Source organism: Ctenopharyngodon idella, chromosome 1 (assembly GCF_019924925.1).
Source record: "Ctenopharyngodon idella isolate HZGC_01 chromosome 1, HZGC01, whole genome shotgun sequence".
Taxonomy (NCBI): Eukaryota; Metazoa; Chordata; class Actinopteri; order Cypriniformes; family Xenocyprididae; genus Ctenopharyngodon; species Ctenopharyngodon idella.
Genome location: NC_067220.1, coordinates 15,931,602 through 15,942,652, shown reverse-complemented (window position 1 = coordinate 15,942,652; position 11,051 = coordinate 15,931,602). Strand labels below are relative to the sequence as shown.

General features: G+C 36.0%; 1 protein-coding gene across 1 annotated transcript; it reads right to left on the bottom strand.

Annotated features, from left to right (window-relative positions):
* Positions 1-185: 185 nt before the first annotated feature.
* On the bottom strand, positions 186-4,072 carry itln1 (intelectin 1). The gene is made up of 8 exons (XM_051898911.1): positions 3,944-4,072; positions 3,646-3,727; positions 3,265-3,354; positions 2,945-3,192; positions 2,699-2,857; positions 2,494-2,614; positions 901-1,004; positions 186-745 (listed from the first exon to the last, which is right to left on the bottom strand). The coding sequence occupies exons 2-8, from the start codon at positions 3,704-3,706 to the stop codon at positions 605-607; spliced, it is 924 nt and encodes a 307-aa protein (XP_051754871.1). The 5' UTR covers positions 3,707-3,727; positions 3,944-4,072; the 3' UTR covers positions 186-604.
* Between the last annotated feature and the right edge of the window lie 6,979 nt (positions 4,073-11,051).

Genomic DNA, 11,051 nt, shown 5'->3' with positions numbered 1-11,051 from the left:
GAATATTTCAGATTCTGCACTATTTATAAGCACATTTGTGAAATTGATCATGTGTTCATGGAGCTTGAGTGCTGCTTTCATTTAAGTAAAATAATATAATCATGATATATAATGCATAATTAATCAGTACCTGGACATTAAATTGTTAAAATTATTATTTGACAACATGCCAAAAATCTCATGAATATTCTTGCAAAGCTTTATTATTATTATTATTATTATAATTCATTATTTTAGGAATGAAGTAGCCTAATACATTAGTAATGCAATGACAGTAGTGTGCAATGACATTAGAATAGCTGCAGTAAATGTGGGATGTCAAGTTAAGATGTCCAAATATTGTGGCAAATCACACTTTTTTTTTTTTTTTATCTTAATAATACAAGCATAATGACATTTTTTGTATGGTTGCTTAATCCATTAAGATTATTATCACAGCAGTGGGATAATACGTGTGTGTGTGTGTGTGTGTGTGTGTGTGTGTGTGTGTGTGTGTGTGTGTGTGTGTGTGTGTGTGTCTGTGAGTGTGTCTACAAATTAAGAACTTTGCTTAAATGCAAAAAGAAACAGTTGCTGGAAATTACATATAGTAATGTCTTGTATTTTAGCGGTAGAAAATAAGCACAGATGCTTGTATGAGCTCTTTAGATGCACCATATGCATTTGTTGCACCGTTATTTGCACCAAGATAGGCGAAATCGCTGCAAAAAGTGCTTGGAAAGTAGCCACCACCACCAATGCAATACTGCAAAACACATAAATGTACAGATATAAATACCAATAGTACCAATATAGAATAAACATATGGCACAAATGGGACAAAACTTATATGTGACAAAAATCCAGCCTCAATTTGCTGTTAAAAGATTTTGGTCAAACATTTCCATTTGGAATACTCACATATTGTGCATAGCATCCTTTTGGCCTGACCCCAGAACACATTGCAAAGGCTTCATTGTAATTGTTGAAAACTCTGAATGTTACATATCCAGGGTCAAAATCCGCTGTAAGAAAATCACTGAATTATCTAAAATTATCTATTATCTATTAAGTCTAAAACACACAACTCATATCTTTTTGTCATTTTTCTGAAACATTTTAGTTGAACGTCTAATGTTTTTTTTTTTTTTTTTTTTTTTTTTTTTTTAAATGTTATTACTTGTTTCATAACTGAATGTGTGTTTACATGTACCATTGTTTGGCGAATTTTTGCAGGCAAAATGCAGTAATTTCAATAGGAATCCACGCCGTTGAGAATTTCACATGAGGGCGAAAGATTTCCACATGCAGACAACGGGTTCACTAAGTATTGGTCAATTAAATTCTGCTTGGTTTGAAAGTGACTTCTGTGTGAGCTGTGCTTCATATATATTGCTACACTATTGACAGTAGACAATTGGCCTTTTGCCCTTGAAATTTCGCTGTTGTGACAGCATTTTGCCACCATTTCCCTGAAATGTAAAGTATGTTGCGAATTGCCGTAAGTGTGTTGAGCCTACTTAACGTGTACTTGTGCGTTGGTTTGGCGGTACAAACCTCAGTCAATACTCAAAGGAGCTGTAGAGTTGCATTCGAATCATTAAGCCTATTATTCAGGTAAGTTAGTATAATACATCGACTGTAAGGTGCTCAACAAACAAAATTATCACTTTAAACTGTTTGCTCACTGAAAGAGAAAACTGACCGTAAAGAAGACATTTATTATAATTCTCACTATAGCGCAATCTTGTGGTAACGCCAAGAATGCAACGCGTTGTCTTAGGTAATACGGTTGCGCTCACATTTTAAAGCATGTGAGAGTAAACAAGCAACATGCAGAGTACGTTTTGGCTTGAATGTTATTTGAACAGTGTTTGGGGTAATACTGCATTTAACGCAGGTTACGTAATCAGATTTACTCATCTCACTTTTATTTTTATTATTATTATTGCTGAAGTAAGAGTGTTGAATTTTTATCTCCTATGTCATTCCACTTTTGGTGTGAAAAGTGCATTTACATTTGCCAAAAACAAAACTTTTGTTGTTGTTATTGTTGTTGTTGTTGTTGTTGTTATCAAACAAACAAGCAAGCCCAACCCAGGTAAGAAAAGGTAACACAAAAGTTACTTTTTCTTAAAAAGTAACTAAGTAACACAATTAATTACTTTTTTAGGGAATAACACAATATTGTAATGCATTACTTTAAAAAGTAACTTTCCCCAACACATGAATTTGTGAATTGCTTGTGTTATTGTTGCATTCCTGAGACTAAAGACTTTTGTATAAAACTTAAATTCCCAAATTAAAACTTCAAATAAAACCTTCAAATTTAAATCTGTACTGGCTACACTGGCCATTAACAATTCTATTCTTTTAACAATTCTATACTTCTATATTTTTACCAAAGTTATTATGAATTTGAGAACCACTAATCTCAAGCTTTCTGTTCTGGAAGTCTCATTTGCATGAGTATTATCAATATTTGTACTGCTCATGAATAAATATAAGACTTACCTCTAACATATTCTCCATACAATTCTTTAGTTCTCATCTCGTTGCCAACATCATAAACAATAGGAACAGAAATTCCTCTATCAGTACTACATGCCCCTCCACCATATTTTAAAGGGTGTTTCTAGGTGAAAAAAAAAAAAATAGATATTTGTGACAAATATGATAAATGTAAGTTTAATTATATATTCTAATTTAGCTTTAGTACCTTGAAGAAGTTGTAAAGGTTCCCCTCAAAAAGTGTCAGAAAGTTGGTATTAGTATGGTAGCGTAAAACAGAAGCAACTCTCCAGTACTCTAGTTCATGATCATTGGTAACATGCCACACAGCAATATCTTTTCCACGGATGTCAAAATATCCAGGGTTCTGTAACACCAATAAGCAATGACTATGTATAATGCTGATTTGTTGTTATATCTATACACAATATATTTCCTGCAATTTTAGCTGTACCTTGTAGTCATCATTGGTTGCAGCTTCTGGAGTTCCAAATATGACTTTATTAGCCCATGTTTCATCTCCCGCATAATAATTTGCATCATTGCCTTGTTGGCTTGTCCAGCGATCACCTACTGTGCATTTACCATTTATGTTGTTCTCATGCACACTGGCCACCAGTGTCCAGCCTCCGCCATCGGTGGTCATGTCACAGTAGGTTTGGTAAATCTCATTGTTTTTAGAGAGCAAGTAGTACAAACCATCTGCATGGGAAACATAGTCAGAGTGTTATAGTGCTGAAATGAATGTGTTGTGCTGAAAGTGATCATACGTACCTTTTTTCTTTCCATGTTTGTTCCGAAGTTCTTTGCAACTTCTTGCAGTGACTTTTAGCATCTCTGGGATATCAGCTGTAGGGGTATTACCTGTAGGAAATAACATTTTAGAATTAAAATATTACACCTTACCTCAGTTAATTTGCTCTTAAATTTCTAAAATTTACAGATGAATAAGTGATAAAACATTTTCAATAAGTTAATAATGTTCAAAAGTTGTAAATTATCCAATTATAATCAAAACATTTAGTTAAATGAATTTACCATCAATTTCTTCATTTACCAAGTGACCACAGAAAATAAAGAATAAGAAACATGAAATGTGTAGCATAATGAATGTTTCATTATGCTACATATGCTATTTTTTTGCTCACTACTTACTTGATTCATAGAGTAGAATACTGAGTGAAATGAACAACAGGAGGAAACCAGCTGACTGCATGTTATAATGGTAAATAAATCCCTGAACAATGAAAATATAAGATAACAAAAATAAAATTCCCAGCTTACAGCCACTTCATTATCAGTCTCTGAAAATTTTGATGTAAAATTAACCTGTTATACAACTTGCTTTATAAACAACAGCACAAATTAAACCATTAAAACCTCTTTAATTTTTATAATAATAATAGGTTAAATTGTACCAATTTCACAGAGCCCAATATGTTGTATTTCTTACCTAGGTGGAGATCTGATGAATGTCTGATGAGGTTTAAGTTTATTACATTAGAGCAAAACCTTACGTGTGGAAAGCTAATTCATCTTCACCGTCTGTGGTTGATTGCACAAAACCAAGGATGCAGCTGCAGCAATTGACCAACTGACATATGATAACCATTCACTGTGGTCTTACTTACTCTTATTTTTAAGACTTTGAGATAGCCAACTGTTTGAGATAGCCAAAACTTACCCATTTTTTTGATTAACAATACAGCAAAACAGTAATATTGTGAAATATTATTACAATTTAAAATAACTGTTTTTTGTTTTATTATATTATAAAATGTAATGTATTCCTGTAATGGCAGAGCTGAATTTTCATTTCTATCAGTCTTCAGTGTCACATTCTTGTATGCTGATGTGGTGCTATATAACAATGTAAAAGTCTTTATTTTCATCAATTTAATGCATTCTTGCTGAATAAAGGTATTTTTTACTATCTTTTAAAAAAAATTACTGACCCCAACAAAAAATGAGTCCAATTTGAAGGTGATCCAATTCTATTTAATGTGTAACTTGATTAAAAAAAAAAAAAATGTATGGGTATTGGCCATGTTTCTTTGACAGATGTGTTTTTAATTATTTGAACAATGAAAAAATTATATAGGGCCTGTCCAAATACCCACACTTGCAGTCTTTGCACTTGACCACTTGTTTACTTACATGACATATTTCCTGTAATTGGCCCAAGTGTTCAAGTGAGCGTGAAGACCGTAAAAGTGTGTGTAGAACTTTGATGGGACACACTTATAGTGTTGTAAAAATGCAAGTGTTTACAGAGCTTTATTGTGATTTTAAAATAAACTTCTAAATGTCTGTTTAGTAGTCCCTAACAGACGACACAAATATAGTAATTGTGGTTCTTCTAATTAAGTGATAAAAGCAAATGTTGTTCAAAATACACATACTCTTCTTGTGCAACACTTTATTTTTTACTACCAAATTATGTCATTTCTAATTACAGTTTTTCTCAATCTATTTGACACATTTCTCCAAAGTAATGTAACTGCTCTCAAAACAGTTAACATAGTGATCTAAACACACTCTTACCTTAGCCAAACAGTTCAACTTTACTGCAAAATAAAGCACTGCATTTTTTTCTAGCAATGCATTTATTAAAAGTAAATGCTAACATTATAACTACAAGTGTATTCTCTAATGATTTTAGAACACTTTCAGTTGTAGATGTACAAATACACTAACAAAAATACACATTTATTGTAATGTTTTTCCAAAAGGTTTTGTTATATGGGTCATTGAGCAAATAAATCTTCAAAAATGTTTTTTTTTTTTTTTAAATCAGAATTGATGTAATGCATATTTTGGAGTCATGAACAATGTGTTTCAGTTGTTACATAACATTTCAAAGTGTTTAAATTAATTTTAAATTTTTTGTCAGGTGGTACAACCAAATATTTGTAAATATATATCTACCCATACTTGAAATTAGCAGTTTTTTTTTCAGTATTTGAGAGATACGTATCCCTTTTTCACTTAAACACAATGATCTACTGGGGTCCTCTGGGTGTTGCATTACAGTATCAGGCTTACCCAGGTGAAAAAAAGTACATTTCTATAATGTACTTAAAGTGCTCTATTTTCGTGCGCTAATTTTGTACTTAATATACTAAAAATTCTTCTTCAGTACTTCTTAAGATAATCTTAAGAACATCTAAGTGTACTCAACTGTGCTATTTTGAGACACCATGAATATGAACTAAAATGTGCTTTTAATATACTATCTCTGTATTTAAAAAAATGTATTTAGATACAACTTATAGTACACTTGAACCCATAGTGTACAACAAGTGATTTTCATGTTAGAAGTGTTTACCACTTAGGGACATGACTCAAATCAAAGAATTAAATTAAATTCAGTGTTGGGGAGTAGCTAGCTAAGTAGTGCCGCTAGTTTAACTACATTTTCAGTAGCTTGTCATTAGCTCATACTTTTAAAACAGTGTAGCTTTTCCAGTAGCTAACTACTTTTTCCAGCAAGTAGCGGTGTAGCGCGACCAAAAGCTACATTCTGTTTTGCGTTCTGAAGAGTTACGAACCTGTAAGTACTACTTTTCAGAAGTGTAGCTTGAATGTAACTTAACTACTTTTACTTATGAGTAGCTTGCTTGTCAAGCTACAGTTTCAGAGTAGTGTCCCCAACACTGTTTAAAATTCATTGCCATGTTCACTTAATTTGGATATATAACGAAAACGTAACTAATATGATTTTCATCTTTAAAAATTATGAGTTTATCTAGCATATTAAGACATGTCAGAACTTTTCACATGTTTACTGCGAAACAGGAATGACCAATTAATGATTCATTCTGAATATTACTTTTTAAGAAGTTCACAAGACAGCATTTCACATCAGATTTTCACACAGATTACTCATCAAAACAGCATTTCACATCAGATTTTCACACAGATTACTCATCAAGACAGCATTTCACATCATGTATTTTAAGAAGTTGGATAGCTGAGTAAACTGATAAAATATTGTGCCATTTCCTGATGTGGCAACTTACACGGTTAGCTGCCCAATTCATATGACATGGTTATGACATGCCTTATATTTCTGTTCTTGACTTGAACCTGGCCAGTAATGTATTTAATCCTTATACAAAAACAGCTTTCAAGAAAATAATGTGGCCTACAATCAATGAATGTGTACCATGGTCAGCAAAATCTGTCAACACAGTGGGCAACTAGACATTGATTTTCATGTAAACTGACAGAGGAGAATAAATGAAGGTCAATAAATAACAAAGATTTTATAAAATTATATAACATGACTTTTTGTAAAATATAATTATTTTGTGATTTTTTTTTTTTTTTTTTAATGTACTTTTTTTACCAGCAACAAACTGAAATTGTTTAGGGTCCACCTATGATTTGAGAACCACCACCTTAAAAGCAACAGGAATGGAATGCAAAATATCTATACAGATATCTACAGCTGACAGGAGAATGATCTTTTAATTGATGCATGATTAGTAATGTTGTTACATGTGCCCTGGGTCTGTGTTCTATTGTTGTCATATGGACTCCATTTCCCACAATTCCCCATCTAGAAACCAATCACACACTCACACCTGTTTCCCATCAGTGTCACTTTATAAGCTGCACTCAAACACACACACATTGCTGAGTATTGTTTAGCCTTGTTTTCTACCTTGCCTCCTTGCCTCCTTGCCTCCTTGCCTCCTTGCCTCCTTGCCTCCTTGCCTCCTTGCCTCCTTGCCTCCTTGCCTCCTTGCCTCCTTGCCTCCTTGCCTGTGTTTTTGACCCTGGTCTGTTTCTTTGTTTGATGATCGTTTGCTGCCTGCCTTGACCATAGCCTGTGTTTGGATTACTCTTTTGCCTTTCCCTCTTGTATCTGTTTGCTGGTGTTTGACCTCTGCCTGTACGACTACGCTCATATTAATAAAGCCTGCACATGGATCTCCAACTCCGTTGTCCCGTCCCATACATTACAGAATACTCAGCCACACCAAGATCCAGCGGCTTTTATGAGCGTTTCCAGCCACAACATGGATCCAGCAGTATGTCTTGTCCACCTATGTCAAGGTAATTGTACCCTCGAGGACCACATCCAAAAGTTTCTGGACATTGCACATTTATCTGATTTGCCTGACTTTGCTCTCATTGATTTCTTCTGTCACGGATTAAACAAACCACTACAAGATTATTTATTCAGTTATGGTCCTGTTGAATTTTTGGATTTTGCTCTACTGTTAACTGGCTCTCTTTTCACTGCGGGGGTCATGGAGGAACGCGACATTACTTCTGTGCCTTTAATGGTGGCTGCGCTAGAACCCACTCACAAAATGGTGGCCACCACAACACCAAATCAAGTCACAGTTGATCTTCATGAGCCAAGTCAAGTCACAGTTGATCTTCTAGAGTCCTGTCATGTCTCAGCAGACCTTCTAGAGCCCTGTCTCTTCTCAGCAGATCTTCCAGAGCCTCGTCTCTTCTCAGCAGATCGTCCAGAGCCACGGCACGTCTCCGCTGGTCGTCCAGAGCCTCGGCACATTATGTCTGACACACCAGAGTCACGTCTTTTTGCGGTTGTCGTACCACAACCCTCCTCTGTTCTGTCAGGGGAACCCGCCATCAAGCGTCAGAGGTTGGCATCCAGCGTGGAGGATCCACCGTTGGTGTCAGTACATACCGCTGGTTTCCCCAAAACAATTAATCTTAGTCCTCCTGCTCCTGAACTGATTCCCCTGTCTGCAGGGCTCCCCATAATGGGGATCGCCTTATGGTGTATCTGGGCCGCGTACATCAGAGAGTCACTGCTCCGCCATGGGGGTCTTCAAGCCCATCTGACCTGCAGTGGTGGTCGTCTGCTCCGCCGTGGGGGTCTTCAAGCCCGTCTGAACTGCTTTGTTGGTCGTCTGCTCCGCCGTGGGGGTCTTCAAGCCTGTCGACCCAGCCGTCTGTCCAGCCTTCTTTGCCCTGGCCGTCTGCCCTGCCTCAGTCTCCAGGCCGCCTTCCTCTCCATGGACCTGGCCCTCCATCCCGCCCCCTGTTCCGCCTCCGCTCCACCTCCCTCCTGGTCTGTTTAGGAGTGTCTGGTAGCCACTCCTTTGAGGGGGGGGGGGGGGGCTCTGTTACATGTGCCCTGGGTCTGTGTTCTATTGTTGTCATATGGACTCCATTTCCCACAATTCCCCATTTAGGAACCAATCACACACTCACACCTGTTTCCCATCAGTGACACTTTATAAGCTACTCACTCACTCACTCACTCACTCACTCTCACACACACACTGCTGAGTATTGTTTAGCCTTGTTTTCTACTTTGTCTCCGTGTTTCTTGTTCCTTGCCTTGACTGTGTTTTTGACCCTGGACTGTTTCTTTGTTTGATGATCATTTGCTGCCTGCCTTGACCATAGTCTGTGTTTGGATTACTCTTTTGCCTTTCCCTCTTGTATCTGTTTGCTGGTGTTTGACCTCTGCCTGTACGACTACGCTCATATTAATAAAGCCTGCACGTGGATCTCCAACTCCGTTGTCCCGTCCCATACGTTACAAATGTAAAGTGTGCATCAAAATCAATAACAGAGGGAAAAAAATGTCTTTAAACAGGGTGACAAGCATTTTTCTTGTAGAATGTGATAGATTTAATATAAGAGTCTGACTGAGCCCATGATGGGCCCCAATGTGAATCCAAATTAAGCATGCAGAAATGTACATATACATGAGCAAACAGTAAATAAATGTACTTTTTTTTTTTTTTTTTTAAGCCAAGAAAAAAACTACCAAATATATGTAATCATTTGACTTTGGGAAACTTGAATGCTTGGTCTGATAATTCATTCTACATTATGCATTAGACATGTTTCCAGATTGCTTAGACTATTCACAGAGCAAACAAAATGTTAACATGCAGGACTAGAGAAATGATCGGACATCCCTGATGTTCTAAAGCTAATGGCAATAAAAGGGACACTGAAAATGGTGGAGAAGTACAAAAATTTCAAAAGTAAGTGAGCTGTTTCCAAAACTAGAGCAGCATTTCTATATTCCACTGGGATGAAGGAATTCTTGAAAAACATCATCCTCCCTGAGCAGCTCTGTTCTTCAAAGAACTCTGGCTCATTGAAACTGCCTTCAGGGGTGAGTTCCACGATTTTAATTCAGGCGAGTTCCACAAAATTTTAGATATTCTATTACATCAGCCAGTACTCTGGTACAACTTTAGTAAAGACCACGGGATTTCAAACTGGGGTCCTAGAGGCGTGCTAATGGGTCTGTGGAAAATTTGAAAATAAAGACTCTACAAAATGTATATTAACAGTAAGAAATAATAACCAAATCTGCATGTAGTTTTAAGAGAAAAACTGAGAAATTTGCTTTTACAGTGCAAAACACGAAATGCAATGCCAAAGGATACAATGTGAAACAATGTAGTGCCCAGACGTTACAACTAGTCATCTTGCATAAGAAAACTAATCATAAACTAAACTCAAAAAAGTGGTTGCCCATTTTAAACATTGCAGTTGTGCAGTTTCGGCATCTAATGATGCAGTTAAAGTGTTTAACAAATCATAATTAGTGGATTTATCTGGCAACTTAACCACTGATGGACAAGCATTAAAAGTTGAGTTCTATCCTTGTCCAATCAATTTATTTACCTCATAAATATGCAAATAAGGATGTAAAAATGTACTCACACTAGCAAAATTGTAGTAAAATTTCATGGCCAAAAAGAATATATTGTCTATTGTCAGTACTGGAGAGGTATGAAGCACAGCTGACAAAACTTTCAAATCAAGCAGCTTTCTGTTGATCAACACAGCAAATATGTGTGATGAAAGTGAACCAGTGAAATGTGGTGTGAATTTTTTTTCACCCCAGAAATTAGTTAACATTTTAGCAGTTCCATCATTCTGAATTAGCAATTTGGTTAAATGCCTGAAATAAGGTCTGTGGTTAACACAAGCTCAAGATATTTGCTTGTTTTATTCTATGACATAAAATGCATTTGGAATACCCCTTGGGGTTTTTCTTTTAAAGCTTTTGTTTTGAAAAAGGCAGTTGCTAACAAGTGGCTAAATGGGAATACAGAAGTTGTTGGCATCATTATACACCCATTTATACACAAGTCCGCTTCCATAGCCTCCTTGTGTTTCAAGCTTGTGCAATCTATTCTAACTCAAAACTTCTTACCTTCTTGCTGTGGAAATACAAACCAGAAGACAACACAATGATCGTAGCTCTGAAAAGGAGTGGGTCTAAATACGGTCTATAGCCTACATTTAGCATTTTTACATCTGTTGATTATTTAAGCTTCAAAATTCATAAAAGTTCACTTTTCAAGATTATCATGATAAACAAAATGTGTAAGAATCAAACTTTTGTTGGTCACAGAGCTTATTTTCTGCAATAACCCAAAAGCCAATGAAAAAATCATATTAAGTTGAGGGAAACAGGGTGATGCTAACTTCTGGATTGGCCTACATAAATATGTCATCACTGCAGCATTATCTTATCACCAGATTACCATATTTAGACACATCAACTTTTTCTACAACCACGCTGATTTATTAAGCAG

Coding starts and splice junctions, on each gene's coding strand:
- itln1 (XM_051898911.1), bottom strand. CDS start 3,706: ATGCAGTCAGCTGGTTTCCTCCTGTTGTTCATTTCACTCAGTATTCTA. Junction 3,193..3,264: donor CAAACATGGAAAGAAAAAAG/GTACGTATGATC, acceptor TTTCCCATGCAG/ATGGTTTGTACTACTTGCTC. Junction 2,858..2,944: donor CAACCAATGATGACTACAAG/GTACAGCTAAAA, acceptor TTGGTGTTACAG/AACCCTGGATATTTTGACAT.